The sequence below is a fragment of the Cucumis melo genome, chromosome 3 (genome assembly GCF_025177605.1).
Source record: "Cucumis melo cultivar AY chromosome 3, USDA_Cmelo_AY_1.0, whole genome shotgun sequence".
NCBI lineage: Eukaryota > Viridiplantae > Streptophyta > Magnoliopsida > Cucurbitales > Cucurbitaceae > Cucumis > Cucumis melo.
In genome coordinates, this window is record NC_066859.1 from 30,339,541 (window position 1) to 30,357,438 (window position 17,898).

General features: G+C 34.0%; 3 protein-coding genes across 5 annotated transcripts; 2 read left to right on the forward strand and 1 right to left on the reverse strand.

The window, feature by feature from the left end:
- Positions 1–5,335: 5,335 nt before the first annotated feature.
- On the forward strand, positions 5,336–8,466 carry LOC103487786 (calcineurin B-like protein 10). Of its 2 annotated transcripts, none has more exons than XM_017044433.2 (9): positions 5,336–5,632; positions 5,731–5,902; positions 6,051–6,133; positions 6,606–6,665; positions 7,190–7,298; positions 7,381–7,433; positions 7,573–7,653; positions 7,725–7,787; positions 7,957–8,466. In XM_017044433.2, exons 1-9 carry the CDS (start codon positions 5,621–5,623, stop codon positions 7,978–7,980), a joined length of 657 nt encoding a protein of 218 aa, XP_016899922.1. In that variant the 5' UTR covers positions 5,336–5,620; the 3' UTR covers positions 7,981–8,466. The 2 variants fall into 2 exon arrangements, with proteins under 2 accessions (XP_016899922.1, XP_008444467.1); XM_008446245.3 differs by having other exon boundaries at positions 5,338–5,632; positions 7,725–7,837.
- Positions 8,467–9,376: 910 nt separating this feature from the next.
- On the forward strand, positions 9,377–11,868 carry LOC103487783 (uncharacterized). 2 transcript variants are annotated; one of them, XM_008446242.3, is made up of 6 exons: positions 9,377–9,616; positions 10,076–10,146; positions 10,216–10,265; positions 10,375–10,881; positions 10,982–11,072; positions 11,522–11,868. In XM_008446242.3, exons 1-6 carry the CDS (start codon positions 9,475–9,477, stop codon positions 11,606–11,608), a joined length of 948 nt encoding a protein of 315 aa, XP_008444464.1. In that variant the 5' UTR covers positions 9,377–9,474; the 3' UTR covers positions 11,609–11,868. The 2 variants fall into 2 exon arrangements, with proteins under 2 accessions (XP_008444464.1, XP_008444465.1); XM_008446243.3 differs by having other exon boundaries at positions 9,387–9,616; positions 10,069–10,146.
- Positions 11,869–11,901: 33 nt separating this feature from the next.
- On the reverse strand, positions 11,902–17,781 carry LOC103487785 (glycine dehydrogenase (decarboxylating), mitochondrial). Its single transcript, XM_008446244.3, has 15 exons — positions 16,196–17,781; positions 15,847–16,092; positions 15,694–15,771; positions 15,514–15,614; positions 15,242–15,437; positions 15,008–15,133; positions 13,913–14,098; positions 13,697–13,810; positions 13,399–13,551; positions 13,112–13,300; positions 12,896–12,973; positions 12,699–12,824; positions 12,508–12,606; positions 12,300–12,417; positions 11,902–12,209 (listed from the first exon to the last, which is right to left on the reverse strand). Exons 1-15 carry the CDS (start codon positions 17,432–17,434, stop codon positions 12,115–12,117), a joined length of 3,144 nt encoding a protein of 1,047 aa, XP_008444466.1. The 5' UTR covers positions 17,435–17,781; the 3' UTR covers positions 11,902–12,114.
- Positions 17,782–17,898: the final 117 nt, after the last annotated feature.

The following is a 17,898-nucleotide window of genomic DNA, read 5'->3' on the forward strand; positions in this document are numbered from 1 at the left end:
TTTGTTGTCAAAACAATATAATTGATTAAATGTTTGAGTTGAGTTTTCTTTAACAATTATATCATATCCTAATTTTCTTTTCTTTTTTTTTAGAAAAATGAAGAGGATGTATTTGTTTAACATGTGGGTTTTAATAGTCTAATAAAATAGTTTTGAAATTAAGTAGTTTTTTTATTGTTAGATAATTATTGGACACCTTTAATTAGTAAATAATTTAAAATGTCCTATCTTCTCTCTCTCCTCCATAACATGGATTCTTCGGTCTCTTCTCATAATCTTTGATTCGAACGTAACTTGTAATTAAATTGATGGGAACAAAAACAATGAAATAGAGTAAAAGTAGAAATATATTGTATCTCACACATGTAACATAATAGACTTTTAGGGTATGTTTGGGGTGGGGTTTTAGAGAGAAAATAATTATGAAATTGGACCAAACCGGGTGTTAGCCCAAGGATTATGAGAAATAAATACTAGGGTTATTATAATCCCTAAATAACTCTATCTTATCATAATTTTTACTTTTTTACAATCCTATATTACTCTACTCAAATAATCAAATCCAAATTCTATTATTTATTTTTAAATTACTACAATCATAACTCTTTTCCCAAACACATATTATTGTAATACTACTATCATAATCTTTCGTCCAAACACATACTATCGTAACACTACCTTTCATATTATTTCCCCCAAATACGTATTACCATAACACTACCAATAATAACCTTTATCCGAAACAAATGTTATCATAACACTAGAATTATCATAATCTTAAGATTATTATAATCATTTTTCCTCCCCAAACGTATCCTTAATAACTTTGTGTTTAACATGGTTGCATATCTTTTTTCAAACAATGATTATAAGACATTAATTTTTAATTTTATATTTAATAAGTTAGTGAATTAATCATTTAAAAAACATAAAAATTACTAAATTGTCACGAAATTAAAAATTGAAATACTTTTTAGAAAATTGAATATTTAATAGACAGCTTTATACTATTTATTATACATGTTAGGCACACAAAATAGGTTTTGAAAGCCATTAAATGCTATTGATCTTAAATATACTACATGAAATTGAAAAGCAATAAATGTTAAATTCGGTAAATTGTGCTTGCATGCATCTCCAACCATGATTAAAAATAATTTTTATATTACGTATAAAATCAATCTGAACCATGTTCGTGATTTAAAAATTCAATTGAAAACATTATGTAATAATTTTTAAAATAAAAAAAAAAAACGATATTAAGTGATCATCAACGTATCAATACTTTCATCAATATTTTTATATTACCGCAAACTTAACATCAATATAAAAAATAAATCCGATGATTCATTTATATCATATAAAATTTGATAAAACATGACAAATAAAGTAAATAAATACATAAATAACGTGAAGATAGTAAAAATAATAATTATGTTAATTAGCTTATTTATAAAAACCTTAATATGTCAAGGTTATGTTATTTATTTATTTTACAATTCTTGAATAAATATATATATATATAGAAACCAATATTTACTTTAATATAGTATGAAATTGAATTGATATGTGTATTAAATTGTTTAGACATAGATGCAATAGACAATTAAAAATGTTGACTATGTTTCATTTGTGTTGAATTTTTAAAACAATCTCTCTCAAAAAATAAAAAAATTAAATTAAATGTTTAAGAGAATAATGGTGAGGGGATGGTCTTTTGCTTTTGCACCTGCCCTGCATGTGCGTTGTCTTTTGGAATTTTGTAATAACAAATATTTTACATTTAAAAACTATAAACAAATATGTAACCCACAGATTTATTTGATTGAGATCGACTATACCATATGAAATGGTTTTTTCTTTTTTTGTTAATTAAAAAGAAGAAAGACGACGTACTATACGTCTAATCTTTACAATCAATTATTAAGATCTCTAAACTTTTAGTTTGTATTGTTATTAATCAAAATATTTGTAGTTTAAATCTACACATTAAGAAGACTAGCATGTGGTCTATATATTAATTGTCAAACGACAATAATATATAATTATATTTTTAGTCTAATGATATGTCTATAACGTCATAACATAACACTAAGTACAAAGAGAATGACATAATATAACATTTTTAGATACACGATATATACATAGAGGAAAGCTTTAATTTGTTGTAGACACATTAGGACAGATGAATATGGATATAAACAAGTCCTTCTGACGGGTCAAGACGAGCGAAAGCAGCTCGACTTACAGGAGAGAGAGACTGAATCAATGAACAAGGTCTCGACTGAAAGGAGAGAGAAGAATCATTAGATTTTGATCCGGAGGCTGAATGAATATAAGTTATTATATAACAATGTATAAAAGATGAAACTCAAAGAAGCGAAGCGACTGAAAGTTCGTATTTTATCAAGAAAGAAGACGACTCCGCTACTTTCTGAATATGGAATGATAATGTTTGCTTTGTTGTCAATAATTGAAAATTTAAAATCTCCCTTTTGGTCCAAACTCTTTTAAGTGTACTTTCTTTAGATTTTATGAACACATTATTTGATACACAATATTTCCCTACCTAATGTTCGTTTTAAATCTATTTAGGTTCCCACTCAACAGTATTAACGTTATCGAGCTTAAATGATGAATGCATTAACGTGTTTAATATGAAAACTCAAGCAAAGAAAAATAAATGTGATGATTGTATTAGTAAAGTCGGAATTTTTTAAGTTCATAAATATTAACACGAACATATTCAACTGGAACTATGTTTATACTATCAACTTCGAAGCTAGATCTTTGATTCTTTTGCGACACGCTTTAATCATATCACCGAGTTATTAATAACAAAATATTATCAAATATTTTATTGTAGTAGTTGTTGTTTAAGTTCGAAAATAGATAGAAACAAATCTATAAATTTAGGGGAAGAGGGACAGTGGGGATGGCCCCCACCCACGTGAGCAATTTGAACTTTGCCACATGGATTATTACAAATGACGTTCTCACTTTACATTCCTATACGACAGATCGAGCGAGAGCAAGAGGCGCATTCAGCAATCAACATCATCCATTAGCGGCATACGACGTGTCGTCAATTTGGACCAATATCGAATGGTTGGGCTGAACCCGGTTCTAAGTCTTTTTCCCTAAGATAAATATAATTTATATCCTAAATTTTAATTGATTAAACCCCTAAATTTTTTAATTAATTTAAATTTTTAGTCAAGTTTTTTTATAATGTAATTTGATATTTTTGTGAAAATTTAAAGTTTAAATTAATAATAGTATTAGTTATCTTACTTACGAAAAAATGTTTTAACATAAATCCTTTTTTTAAAAAAAATTGTTTAAACTATACTTCAAAATCATTTCGAGTGACTATCGAATACTAAATTAATTAATTTATTTTAGAATAAATCGTTTTTTTACACTTAACAATGTTTTTCGACCCAAAATTATAAAGTACTATTTAATTTGTCTTTTCTTTAGGTATATAAAATTTGTTGTTGAATATGAGAAGAATTATTTTAAGAGTGCAAGATAACTACATGTGCTAAATAATTGAACCGTTACATCTATATACTTTTTATTTAATCGCAATCAAACAAAATTATTTTTATACGTTTATGCAATTCTTTAGACAATTATTACCCAATAAAGTATTGTTCATGATCGATAATAATTAAATGAAGATATTGACCAACTTTCTAAACCTGTCTTTTGGATTTGATGTAGCCCAAAGTATTGTATTATAAATTAAATTAAGATCAAAGATGCAAACCAGTGTTTTTTTTTTCTATTTATTTTTTTAAAATAAGACTAGATCTAAAATATGATTTTTGTTCATATGGTATCTTAAAGAATTGAGGTTTGGTTAGGTTTTTATACTATTCTCCAATCAATATTTAAATTAATTAATGTATTTTTGAAAATAACAAAATATCAAAATTATTTATAAAATATAGTAAAATTCGTCAAATTATCTCTAATTCATTAAACGAAATTGTGTTTGTTCTTTAATTTATTTTTAAACAAAATTAAACTTCAAATAATTTAATTTATCGATTGTAATAGGACTGAATTTACACTAAAATATAATGAAATCAAAGCATGGAAGTATAACAATATTTTAGCTACACAATTAATTTAAACATGCAATTAAACATTATAATTATAAAAAGTGTGATTTTGTTATTGAGGGTCCAAACAGTAATAATAATAAAAAAAAGATTAAAGTTTATTGAAACAAGCTCATTCAACCAACATGAAATTTATCCATTTAAAAATTTTCATACCATGTAATTGTTTATTGAACAATTTTTTTTTTCTTTTTTATGTTTACCAAAGATTGCAAATCTAATTATATACAAAGTAATATGCAAAATAATTACACAAGAATTATATCTTCAAGAATATTCTAATTGCGGCAATAATTCATATACCGTTAAAATTCAAGTAGATCAGAATAAAGTTAAATTAAATAAAATAAAAGGAAAACCTCATGGCCACAAAACTATTATTAAAAAAATAAAAAGAAAAAGAAAAAAAGAAGAGAAAACCTTGTGGCCACAAAAGTACTAATAAAAATACCTTTGTCAAAAAGTGTTTTTAGAGATGAACTACTTTTTAAAAACATTTTCCCCAAGTAATCCAAAAAGAAAGCAACATACATTTTTCAATATAATTTGTTAAATACCAATTTTTGAAAAGAAAAAGAAAAAAAGAAGAAAGGAATGGCCACTTTCAATCAGGGCATTCGGCATGACCCAACCAAACAAAGAATTACTCATTGTAAAGTGCAACACTCAAATGTCTTGTTTTTATTGTTAGTTTATGTTATAACATTTGGAATTTTGTAACCAAAAATGGATGATGTTTATTTTAATAAATATAATGATTAAAATTAGTATGATATCCATAAATAGAGTAGATGATTTGAGATATATTCTCTACTAAAAGTCGATTATTTTCTCTTAACTCTATTTTGATCATTAGACCATATTTTAGATAGAGATAGGTGTTGGCCATAATCCATCTTAGCCCCCATTTTAATCCACCATCTCTTAAGTCCATTTTGATTTTAAGACAATGTTTTAGATAGTGATATGTGTGGATTATGCCCAATCCAAACTTTATTTTATTTCTAAGATATCATTTCACCTATTTTTTGTTGTTGTGATTATATATTTTCGATGTGTTTTGTTATAAGCTTGAAAATATGAATTAATTAAGAAAAATCCAACTTTATAGACCCCACATTATTATTATTTTTTTTTTACTGTAAGAAACAGCAAAATTGTAAAAGAAAATAGTATTTCTGCCAAACAAAACGTATACGTTTTAGGTAACCAGTTTTTCCGGTGGGTCATTCGAATTCATTTTCGCATCGCATCTTATCTATGGGGACGGACCCACAAGTCCAGATGATGAAAATCGTCCTTGCACATTTAATATAGAAGTGGAAAATCCATGTCCAGATTGATCCCCTTACCTATAATGAGACGTAATTCGAGAATGATGGGAAAAGTTACGGTTCGATCTCTGTTTTCAGAAGGCGGACATGGAGGAAGGAAGTGATGGTGTATAAGAATTTGTAGCTTGTTTTGAAGATTGAGTACCGACGGTCATGGATTTATCGGTAAATATACTCGACGCTTTCAACTATTTCATTGATAGATTTGAAAACTTGCATTTCATTCTTTTATAACTGATTTGAGTTTTTGGGTTGTTGAACAGAGCTCGAGTTTTTTCACGGTGAGTGAACGGATCTGTGCCGCATGTATACCACTAATTGCGGTTGTAGAGGCCTTGATTCTGGCGATGACCAGGTGCTTCGATTGTTCCCCTGAGAGTCAGAAGCGTCTTCGCTGCTACGATAATCTTTCCCTACTTGCTAGTGAAACTAGATGTAAGGTTTCTCTCGATGTTGCATTGGGATTTGTTTTTACTTCTCTGTTTGCTTATCCTATCTAGGAGACTAGACTGCTGGAGTAATCTGATTTATTGTTCGTACTTTGAAGGGGTTTTAAAGTTTAGCTATTGTGTGTGTGATGCAGTTTCTGTCAATGAAGTGGAAGCGTTGTATGAGCTTTTCAAGAAGTTGAGTAGTTCGATCATTGATGATGGATTGATTCACAAGGTAGTGATTATAAGGTTTCTGGTTTCTTCTTCTGATTTCCTCATATGTTATGTGGTTTCCTTAGAAGCTTCATGTTCTATCTGGGCTTATTTCAGCATTCATAAAGTTCAACCCCCCCATCCCCCAACTTAAAGTTCTGAAACATATCATATAAATGTAATGTCAAATGGTTTGTGTGTGTGTGTGTATATACTAATCTCATATACACTCGTAGGGTATTAAATTTTGGATCGAGTGCATTCCCTCTAAGCTCTTTATCAAGGCCATGTTCTTTTTTTACCACTAGTCCTACCCATAAAATCAAATTCACATTTATGTATGTTCAAATGTGATGGAGCTTTCTAAATTCTCATTTATGTATGTTCAAATGTTTGTATTGTGTTTCTGTTCCATGTTCATTGTATAGGGAACTTGTTGCCACGTACAATAACAACCATCTTGGGTTCTGATTATGTATGGCTTCATGCTGTAGGAGGAGCTTCAGTTGGCACTTCTTAGAAGTCCATATGGCGAGAACCTCTTTCTGGACCGGGTAATGCAATAAAATCAATTTATGAAAGCCACTTTTCTTCATTAAGTTTATTTTCGCAATGGCATGGGCAAAAGACACATATTCAAGGGTGATATACCAAATGAAAATCAAACCCTAACTTGCCTGATTTGGTAGCTTCAATGTTTCTTCTTAAAGCAATGTATGACCAAGTATCATTTTGTTAATTCGATCCCAGAAAAGGTGTCCTTAATGTTCTTAGTAACTGATGCCTTATTTTTTTCTCCTTTACTGTTTGAAGAACAGATGTTTAATTCTACAGAAGGTCGAATACTTTCAGAAAGATTTTAATTTCTTATTTGATTTGGTTCAAAATTCAAATTCCCTGCGTTCCTCTCCTTATATAGTAAATCGAATGTACAAAATCAGTACATAAGGACGACAAAAAAAGTTCTATGGGTCAAAAGGATTTTTAGTGGTCAATTAGATTAACCATGTCATTTTCCCCATCTCTAAATTACTGTTTTCTTACTTTATCACTTCACATTTCACTACTTTGTGCTTAGGTTTTTGATCTATTTGATGAAAAGAGAAATGGAGTGATTGAGTTTGATGAATTTGTTCATGCTCTTAGCATCTTCCATCCCCATGCACCTATGGAGGAGAAAAGTGATTGTAAGTGTAGAAGAAAATGCCTGCTTGGTTTCTATCATCTTGTATATATATTGATCTTTTGCCTATGCATAATTTTTTGTAGTTGTGTTTAAGCTGTATGATTTGAGGCAAACTGGGTTCATCGAACGTGAAGAAGTAAGTATTATTTGCATAGTCATTCTTTATTATTATTGGTCAACGATTATTTAAGACGAGTTTCAAAGGTAGAAGACAGTTCTTTATGTTGGAGAAAACACTTGGGATTCTTGCTAAAGAAGAATTTTGCTGGATTCAGGTTAAGCAAATGGTTATTGCAATCTTAATGGAATCTGACATGAGGTTATCCGATGAACTTCTCGAAGCGATTCTTGACAAGGTATGGATTGCAACATGCTGCTTTATTTCTTTATGAGCTTTTTGAACTTTCTAATCCTGTAGTTCCTGCAGACATTTGCTGATGCTGATACCGATATGGATGGAAGAATCAGCAAGGAAGAATGGAAGGTTTTTGTGAGTAAACATCCATCTCTCTTGAAAAATATGACTCTTCCTTATCTAAAGTAAGCAACATCTCTTACACCTCTAAAACACATTATCCTCAGATTATCAACGATTTTCATGATAATAAAAAGAAAGAAACCTAATCATATTCGGTTAAATGCCATTTTCAATCATACAGAGACATAACGACAGTGTTTCCTAGTTTCATTTTCAACACTGAGGTCGAAGATTAGAAATTTCATCAAGTTGATTTCATGGGAGCCCACTTTTGCAAATAATGAATGGAAATCGGTTGAATTGGCTTTATGAGAAGGTACAAATTGTGGCTGGCCTATGTCGATTAGAAATGAGGAAGCATGCATTCTTCGAGTTGAAGACCGATCAAATTGGAGTTATTGCTCGGGCTGAAACACTTTGGCCATTCCATCTATTCATGATCCAAATTATTGGAAGACTGTATTGTAATTTGTACAGTAGTTAGTCCCATTTTCCTGGCTTTGTCAATTTGTTCTAGCCAGCGCTCGACCACTTTTATTCTTTTTGTATTGGGGGGGGGGGGGGTAATTTTCTAGAACAGGACCATCAAGCTGAAATTACTTATCAAGCTTCGGTTCTGCACTTTTAATGTATTTCTGACTTCAACTTTGACTTCATGGTTTTAACAAACGGTCTTCTAAGACCTTATTTAGATTTGACTTTTAAGTACTTAAGTATCCACTTGTCCAATTATATTTTGAAAAAAATCATCTTGAAAAGATTATGTCAGCAGATTCAAACATCATTTATAATCTTTGTCCCGCTAATAATTCATCACCAATCTATGTGTTATTCCAATATCTAATTTAAGGACAAAAAAATGGTTTGCCCGGAAAAGGAAAAACATAACAAATTTTGTCTGCTTTCCCATAAAGGTGAAAAAATGCACATGTGTAATCGTTGCCAATAAAAGTGGTTTAACCCTTTCACCTTATTGTTTCTGCGGTTCTTTCTTTTAAGCCATTTTCAAAAGCCTTGGGAACAAGAATCGGACAATTTGATAGGAAATTGTTGTTGTTCATCCAAATGTATGCTACAGGGATAAAAAACGCCTAGAAAGATTATGAAACTTTAGAGAAAAAATTTACTACATTTCGAGTATAACAATTTGATAGGAAATAGAACCTATAACTTTTAGCAGTAAAGATAACTTCAATTACTGTACTTACAAATTTTAGCAACAAAGATAATGTCAGAAAGAGAGAAAACTATATGTTACCGCCACCATTCCTTAACAACAATAATTAAAGCAACTCGCAATGGTAATTACACTCTCAAATTTTAAAAATTGAACCCTAAAATTCTATATATGTTAAGGTTGAACCCTCAAACATACAACTATTATAAAAACTGCATCTACAAATGATAAAATTGAACTCTCAAATTTATACAAATGTTACTGTTTTACAATTTATACAATTATACAAATTTAGAGCTGGAATTTGTTTTAATTTAAAAGTTGTTATACCTTTGGGGCTCAAATTTTTTAAAGTTTGTATAATTGCAAACTACCATTGGTTTTTGCCCAATAATTATTATATATAGATATCTTTATTTGGCATCAGACTCCAAATCCAACTTTCCATTTACAGCCTCCGCGTTCTCTCTAAGCTACTCATCATCTCTTCCGTGCCCTTTCCAATCGGCTCTTCTTTCAGCAATGGCGGATAAGCCCAGTCGAGCTCTGGTAATTTTCGGTGATGGGTTGGCTCGCTTTCTCGATCAATCTCATTCCCATCTGCATGCTCTCGCATCCCTAGCTTCCTGTGGGTTTTTGTCACTTCCCAATGCTCCTCCTTCAGGTTCTATCACCCTCCTCTCCCTTGCTTATGCTTTTCTTTCTCTTGTTTCTTGATGACCAAACCCACAAATTTCTTCGCCAATCGTCATTACCTTGTGCCTGAGAAAGTCTTACTCGAAAAGCCATTTTCAATGAATTTGATACTGGATTTTGATTGCCGTTGGTTAATTCTCTACCCATTAGGGACGGGAGTTCGTTTTTGAAGATTGGAGGCGATAAGTTTCACGACCCAATTCTAATTACTTGATGCCATCATTTGGGTTGAATATGATATTTTTTTTTTCTTTTGTTCAATGGCTTCCGTGTTTTCTCAGGCTTATGTTGACATTTCATTGAGAATGATGGTTATTAGGCATTCTGTTGATCAGAACATAAAACTTGAGTGAACTCGTTAAGAATTTTGTTGACTTTTCCTTATATCTACATGGTATTGGGATTTATTTGATGTTTTAGATTGCAGAGAGTGAGGAAAAGCGGACTATTCGAGAGCTTGCGCTTCTATTTGATGCATCCGACTCAGACGTCAATAAGGTATGATCTTTTTGCTCTTTGAGTGCCAAGGACTGATTTTACAACGAAAGATAATATTTGGTTTCTCAGAATCGGGACGGTTGCGAAGGAAGTAGTCAGAAAAAGTCCATACCTGAAAGGTAGTTTATCCTTCTGTTATCTGTTAAGTTGATGTCACGTGTAGGATAAAATCTGTGGTTGGTTTATGAACAAATTGTCTGGTGGTTTTTGTGTTGCTTGCTACTTTAGGTTCATGGGAATGAGGGCTGCATTACTGACAAATAATTCAGTCGTGCAATCTTTGGGCTCTGAACTTGGCGTCTCTTTGTTGCGATTGGATGAGTTGATGCAAATGAACCATGTGGGGTTGCCACCGGTTGACTTTCTAACCTCTGAATTGCTGAAGAAGCTTGGCTTTCAAGATGGGAAGATACAGGATGCAAGTGAGTTTGATTTATTGTTTGTGCATATAGGGGTTGGTGACAAAGTTAATGATGAGAAGGACAGAACAGCTTTGGATGAAATGAAATATATTGATGCTTTGGTTGGTGATATATTGCTAAAGGCTCAACCTGGGTCAGAAATTGGTTCCCGTTTGCACTTGTCCCTTCTAATGAGCTATGGAAATGTCTTTGAGGATGATGAAAACAGCTTATCTGTTTTGACTTCCAATGGTGTGAAAAATTCTGATTTGTCAGAGCTCTTTCCTCGTCAAAGTTACACGATGATGGGGGAAGTCCAGCGGAATGACGTTCGGTGAGCCAAAATTTACGGTTTTCTCTGGATTGATTTTTTTCTCTCCAAAATTTCACTGTCTGATATTTCGTGCACTACAAATTGTTCTGTCATGGACAAGGCACCATTCACCCATGTTAGCTGCTCAGTGGCAACACGGAGTAACCCGCAAAGATAAAGCAGAAACATTTTCTTTCAAGGAGTTTAAAGAGGTGACGTTCAATATTTTTATCCTATTGCTTTCACGCTTTTCTTTCTTTTTTTCATGCATCCATCCATGGAAATTTGTATCATCTTGGTTATCTTCAAATGACAAACTTTTCTGCCGTAAATAAATAGGATGGTCTCTTAGTCTTGATAAAGTCCTACTTCTAACATATTGTTGCAAGTATTATCATCTTGAATGCTGGAATTACATGGAGATTCAATCATCTTACATCATTATTATGTAGCTTGCATGATATGCATATCCTCTTAATGAATATGAACTTCTATGATTGCTCATGTCCTGCTTCCCCAACCCCCGGGTTCCTTGTTTCTTGATGTGATTAAAAATGTAAAGCGTCTACTCTTCAAATCTGGCTTTCCTGGCTGTACTCGAAAGGAGATGGCTCTTTGATTTGACGGTGTGGCATTTATTAGTGAATCCTTTCTTTTTCAGCATGGTAGCAATCTAGTAATACCAGCAGACAGATTTATACATGAGGTGGCGTTTAAGCTTTGGAAGGCCCCCAAGTATGGAGCTTGAGATGAACAACCCCTCAAGACTATTTGAAAATGAGAATAAGTCCCTCGAAGCACAAGTTTTGCTTGTGAACAAATTGCCAGAAGCACTTTATGGATTCCAAATATTTTTGCTTATAATTTGATGCTTGGGAAAAGCAAATCGTTTGAGTGCTGCAATTTTCGTAGAGAACGGCTTCGGTTTATAAGAATTGCATTTGTAATGAAAACTCCAGTTTCAATTTGGAAACTTAACGGAAATACCTTTTGCCTTTTAAGATGAAAGATTTGTATATTAAAGAAAAGAGAACATTAAAATAAAGAAAAGGAAGCTAAGGCAACAATTACTACAATGACGTTGCAATCAGCAACAAGTGTTATATTGCAGCAACTTGTAATTTTCAACATATCAGGAAAGTGAAAATGACAAATATGAATATTGGTAACGTATGTACAGTGAAACTAGAGGGGTGAAACAGAGAGGATATAATATCATTGAGAGTTTTGCAGGAAGGCGAAGTGAATAGGAAACTAAGCAGTGGCTGCTGCTGCTTCCTCGACAACCTGGTTCGCTGGCTGTAGGGTGCAAATCAGGTTGCGATCACCATACACATTGTCAACACGTCCTGAAGCCACCCGAAAATTTCATTCAGTAAGAGAGTTAAAGTTAATGCCGACATAAATCAGGCAGTTTGAACTGAGTCACTAGTATGTACCTGTCGTTGGCCAGAACTTGGAAGCCCTGAGCCAGGAAGCTGGAAAAGCTGCATATTCCCTAGAATATGGCTTTGTCCATGCATCTCCCATTAGCAAAGATGGTGGATGAGGTGCACCCTGCAATAATGTGAAGGCCATGATAATTCTTGTGAAGTTATATTCGATGAAAAATGGTAAAGTTATTAAACTCTGGTGAAGAGGCCTCACCTTTAGGACATTGTTGTTGATATCAGCTTTTCCTTTCTCAATCTGGGCAATTTCTTCTCTGATCGAAATGAGGGCGTCACAGAATCTATCCAACTCCGCCTGTGAAACGTGTTTATATTTACTTTAGCAGGGTGTGAAGAAAAAAGAAGTTATTGGGATTGAGCAAGAGCATAAGTGTAAGTGAGGGGTACCTTGCTTTCACTTTCTGTGGGTTCGATCATGAGTGTGCCTGGGACAGGCCATGACATGGTAGGTGCATGGAAACCATAATCCATTAGACGTTTAGCAACATCTTCAGGCTCTATTCCAGCAGTTTGCTGCCACAAGTACAACAAAAATGAGCACCAATAGTTGGACATAACATCAAACTTCTTGAGCAAGAAATTACCTTGAACCCTCTCAAGTCAATGATGAATTCGTGGGCAACTGTTCCATTGACTCCACGGAAGAGAACAGGGTAATGATTCTGCAGTTTTTAGGGCAAATATAAAGATCTATGAGAGTGAGAATTAGAAAGAAGAGAAGTGCAGAATCAGGCATCTATTCTGAACCGTGTATAATGGATACCCAAAGGGTGAAAGGAACAAGCATAATAAGCAGGAACCTCTAAACGTTTGGCCATGTAGTTTGCGTTCAGAATAGCAATCTTAGACGCATTGGTTAGACCCTCAGAACCCATCATGGCTATATAAGTGTAAGATATCGGGAGAATCAGAGCAGACCCCCATGGTGCAGCAGCAATGGTACCAAGAGGCTGTGCTTTGTCAGGAGCAGGAATGCCTCCAGTAGGTACCTTCAGAAATCAAATTGACAAATACCAGATTAAATCTGTTGCAAAACTGTCTTTCGGAGTACAAATAGCAATCATATTCAAGTAAGATCTATTTTTACCACAGGATGTGAAGGCAAAAATGGTGCTAAGTGCTTCTTGACACCAATAGGGCCCATGCCAGGGCCACCTCCTCCATGTGGAATGCAAAATGTTTTGTGGAGATTGAGATGGCAAACATCAGCTCCAATCCAACCAGGGCTTGTTAGACCCACCTGAAGACACCAAAAATCTACTGTGAATCTTGTGTTTATATGCTCTACCAAAATGAACAAGTATCTGCTAAGGACAGTGTACGACTTTACTTGATTGTACAATAGTATCTATGAGTTTTAAAGTTTGGAAGACAACATCACATACCTGAGCATTCATGTTGGCTCCATCCATATAGACTTGACCTCCATTCTCATGAATTATCTTACAGATCTCATCAATGCCTTCTTCATACACTCCATGAGTTGAAGGATATGTAACCTATCATCATTTCAAGGAAATAAACTCACATTACAATCAAGTTTTAAGCTCCTCTAGTTCTAATCCTCTCCCACTATCAAAGAAGGCTATATCTGATCTAACCATGAGTGCTGAGAGATTCTCCTTGTTGGCCTCTGCAGCCTTCTTCAGCTCTGGAATGTTGATGTTTCCTTTTGAATCGGTTCCGACAGATACAATCTTCATTCCACACATGGCTGCACTTGCAGGGTTCGTCCCGTGTGCGGAGAGTGGAATGATGCACACGTTCCGGTGGTGGTCTCCCCTTGCCTGTGAAATTTTGAGTTAAATCAATTAAAAACTTTGCAAACTAACCTTTTTTCTAAAAAAAAAACATCAAAATATTCTAATTTAGCTTCATCTTTTGGAACGAGTTTTCAAATTTTGTAGGTTTAATTATTAAAAGTAAGAACTCAATGGATATAAAAAATTCAAAAAATTCAAAAAAAAAAAAAAAAAAAAAAGATCAATTGTGAAGAAAATGTGAAAGTGGGCATCTCTATTCCTTATCCTCACCGACGTAGTGTAGGATACTCATTCTTCTGGTCAGCACAATAATGTCACTTTTGTAAAATTTAAAATTTAACTTCACATATTGTGATCGATTTTCTTTTATTTTATTTTTCTGAGTAAAATGAATTTCAGCTCTTGAAATTTTTAAATAATCAGTTTTAGAAGCATAGCGTTTAGAAAATATTCCAAAAGTAGTATTTGAGGCTTGAGCTCATCACACTGTTATTTGATTTAAGGTTGACTTTCAATTTTCAAACCCTTACTTTTTTTTTTTATATATAATATAAAATTGGGTACCAACAATTCTCTATTTCTTTTGAGTTTATAATTATAGTTCCAATAAATATTCAAATATATTTTTAAATTTTTTCTTTACATATTTTCTAAATTATTATATTAAAAAATTAATCTTTATTTTTATTTTAACTTTTCTTCAAAAAGCTTACTATATATCAACGACTTTAAATTCTCTTACCTTTTTTTTTTTTTTTTAAACATGAACATTTTCAATTTTTTCTTAAAATCCCATCACCCATCCATTTTTCTTAAAAACATATATTTGTACTAATTAAATTTGGGTAACCCCTTAACTTAATAACATAATGCAAATACTTTATTACTAAACATAATTAAAAAAAAGCCAAAAATTGGTAGGAAAGAACGTACCATATGGTAAGCACGGATAACCATGAGGCCAGCATATTCTCCAGCCGCGCCAGCATTTGGTTGCAATGAGAATGAATCAAATCCAGTTATTGAACATAACAAGTCTCCCAAATCATTGAACATCTCCTACACAATCAAATAGTTCGACGTTTGACAAAAAAACATGATGTTCTAACCGTCCCTTTCGGGCCATTGTTCTCACACCAGAACAAAAATGTAAAGGCCAACTTTTACCTGATACCCCTGAGACTGCTCAATTGGAGCAAAAGGGTGAAGGTTTGTGAAACCGGGCCAAGTTACGGGCATCATTTCCGATGTTGCATTTAGCTTCATCGTGCAAGACCCCAATGGAATCATACTGTGGCAAAGTGAAAGGTCCTTTGATTGCAGCTTCTGGAGGTACCTCAGCAATTCATGCTCTGTATGGTAACTGATGCAAAGCAGAACATATTAGTCATGGAACTAAACTTCCCATAGTTTTAGTTACATCAGTTTAGGATGCATACGTGTTGAAGATTGGGTGGGTTAAGTACGGGCTTTCCCTTACTAGCCCCGAAGGAATTGGACTGTTGACCTCGGAAGCAAGAGATGCGGCAGTAAATGGAACCTATACAACAACAAGATACTGTCAGACACGAAAAGTGAGACCAACAGTAAGAAGTCCATCATCACATGTCTATACTTACTGGCTTTCCACCAGAGAAGACTGAAAAAAGATCATCAACATCTTCTAAGGTTGTTGTTTCATCGAAAGCAGCAGTGATCTGGAAGGCAATTCATTGACAGTTAATCACACAACGTGGAATATTTAATTTGCAAAATATAGAATTTTTGGTTACCGTGTGCTTGTCGACAATTCGCAGATTGATACCACTCTTGTAAGCAGCATCTGCAATTGCATTTGCATCAGCAACCTTAACCTTTACAGTGTCGAAAAAGGGAAGACCTTGGACTTCTGCTGTGCCTAGTTTCTTCAGTCCAGCAGCAAAAACGCCGGCAAGGCCATGAACTCTATCTGCAATCGCCTTGAGACCCTTTGGCCCGTGATACACAGCATACATGGCCGCCATGTTCGCCAGCAACGCCTAAAGAAACAAGCACATATTCAAAGCCAAGCCAACTCAATAATCATACGTTTTTACTAATCTACGCATCACAAAATCATCCTATTGAATTTAATCTTAATACCTGAGCGGTACAAATGTTGCTGGTAGCCTTGTCCCTCCTAATATGTTGCTCTCTCGTCTGCATCGCCATACGCAGGGCAGGTTTACCTGACGAATCGACACTAACACCGATGATTCTTCCGGGCATCATCCTCTTATATTCTTGAGAGGTGGCCAAAAAAGCAGCATGAGGACCTCCATACCCCATCGGAACACCAAATCTCTGTGCAGATCCAACGACGATATCAGCCCCCAGTTCACCCGGTGGCTTCAAGACCGTCAATGCCAAAAGATCGGTAGCCATCACAACCTTAACCCCATTAGCATGAGCATTCTTAATAAACTCCCCATAGTCTAACACCTCCCCTTCAGTGCCAGGATATTGAACAAGAACACCACAAACATCACCTGATTTATAATCAATATCCTTAAGATCAGCAGTCACTACTTTAAGATCGAAACCCGCTGCACGAGTGATACAAATATCAATTGTTTGCGGGTGGCAATTATTTGAAATAACAAACGTCTTCTTCTTCCCCTTAAGTATATTATTACACATTGCCATAGCTTCAGCAGCTGCAGTTCCTTCATCAAGCAATGAAGCATTGGACATAGGGAGACCAGTAAGATCCGTGATTAAAGTTTGATAGTTAAGCAAAGATTCAAGACGACCTTGTGAAATCTCAGCTTGATATGGAGTATACTGAGTATACCAAGCAGGATTCTCCATAATGTTCCTCAAAATTACAGGAGGAACAAAGGTATTATAATACCCCATCCCAATATAAGATTTGAAAATCTTATTCTTAGCAGCCAAATTCTGCATGTGTTCAATCATTTGGCTCTCCGTTAACCCTTCATCAAACTTAGAGAATTTCATCGATTGAAGCCTAATCGATTTAGGAACAGTGGCATCAACAAGCGAATCGAGGCTATCAAATCCACAAACCTCTGCCATTTTGCTCTGTTCTTCAGGTGTAGCAGAGTTATGACGACGGGGGAAAGTATCGCTAGGTTTCAAAGCCTCAACGGAAATCGAACGAGCCCCAATTCCGATTCCATTCCGATGAAGAAAGGAATCGGATCTTACGCTTCTAAACAAGAACGAATTAGAGGATAGTGACGAAACATACCTAGAAGGAGTAAATGAAACAGGGGAAGAATTGAAGAACGGAGGGTCGATTTGACGGTGGTGGTTCGACGCAGAAACAAGGCGTCTCAACGCCGACTTGTTGGCCGCCAACCGCCGTGCCCGCTCCATAGAGAGAAAAAAAAAAGGAAGAAAAAAAAGAGAACCCAAATGGGGAATTGATGAAAATGAAAATGGGGTAATGCCCCTTTGTTCAAAAGCTTATATTTTTAATGGCTATGGCTGTGGATTACACCATAGGAGGAATAGGATAATATAGCGAAAGTTCACTCTTTTCCAGAAACATAGAAAAAGAGAGTATTGAAATTATACAAAAATTGGGTCCTTTTGTTGAAAGAGTGAGCTATTTATTTATTTGTATTTAGATGAAAAAAAAAGAAAGAAAAAAAAGAAAAAAAAAAAGGTGAAGAATTAAAAAAAACAGAGGAAAATATGAGAGGATGAGATATGGTGGAGAAGGTAAGTGGTGGGTGAGGGCTCAACTAGGTTTGAAAAAGACAAAGGCCAGTTTCTATTACAAGGAATCACAGCCAACCAACTCCCAAGTAGGATCTTGCTCATGAATGAATGGAAGA

What these genes read in the sequence shown, in the direction of transcription:
- LOC103487786 (XM_008446245.3), top strand. An exon ending in ACTTGCTAGTGAAACTAGAT is followed by an intron (nt 5,903 to 6,050) that starts GTAAGGTTTCTC and finishes TGTGTGATGCAG; the next exon opens with TTTCTGTCAATGAAGTGGAA. An exon ending in AGAACCTCTTTCTGGACCGG is followed by an intron (nt 6,666 to 7,189) that starts GTAATGCAATAA and finishes CTTTGTGCTTAG; the next exon opens with GTTTTTGATCTATTTGATGA.
- LOC103487783 (XM_008446242.3), top strand. Translation starts at nt 9,475, where the DNA reads ATGGCGGATAAGCCCAGTCGAGCTCTGGTAATTTTCGGTGATGGGTTG. An exon ending in GTCCAGCGGAATGACGTTCG is followed by an intron (nt 10,882 to 10,981) that starts GTGAGCCAAAAT and finishes GTCATGGACAAG; the next exon opens with GCACCATTCACCCATGTTAG. An exon ending in CTTTCAAGGAGTTTAAAGAG is followed by an intron (nt 11,073 to 11,521) that starts GTGACGTTCAAT and finishes TTTCTTTTTCAG; the next exon opens with CATGGTAGCAATCTAGTAAT.
- LOC103487785 (XM_008446244.3), bottom strand. Translation starts at nt 17,434, where the DNA reads ATGGAGCGGGCACGGCGGTTGGCGGCCAACAAGTCGGCGTTGAGACGC. An exon ending in TCTTCTCTGGTGGAAAGCCA is followed by an intron (nt 15,615 to 15,693) that starts GTAAGTATAGAC and finishes GTTGTTGTATAG; the next exon opens with GTTCCATTTACTGCCGCATC. An exon ending in AGAATCTCTCAGCACTCATG is followed by an intron (nt 13,811 to 13,912) that starts GTTAGATCAGAT and finishes AAATGATGATAG; the next exon opens with GTTACATATCCTTCAACTCA.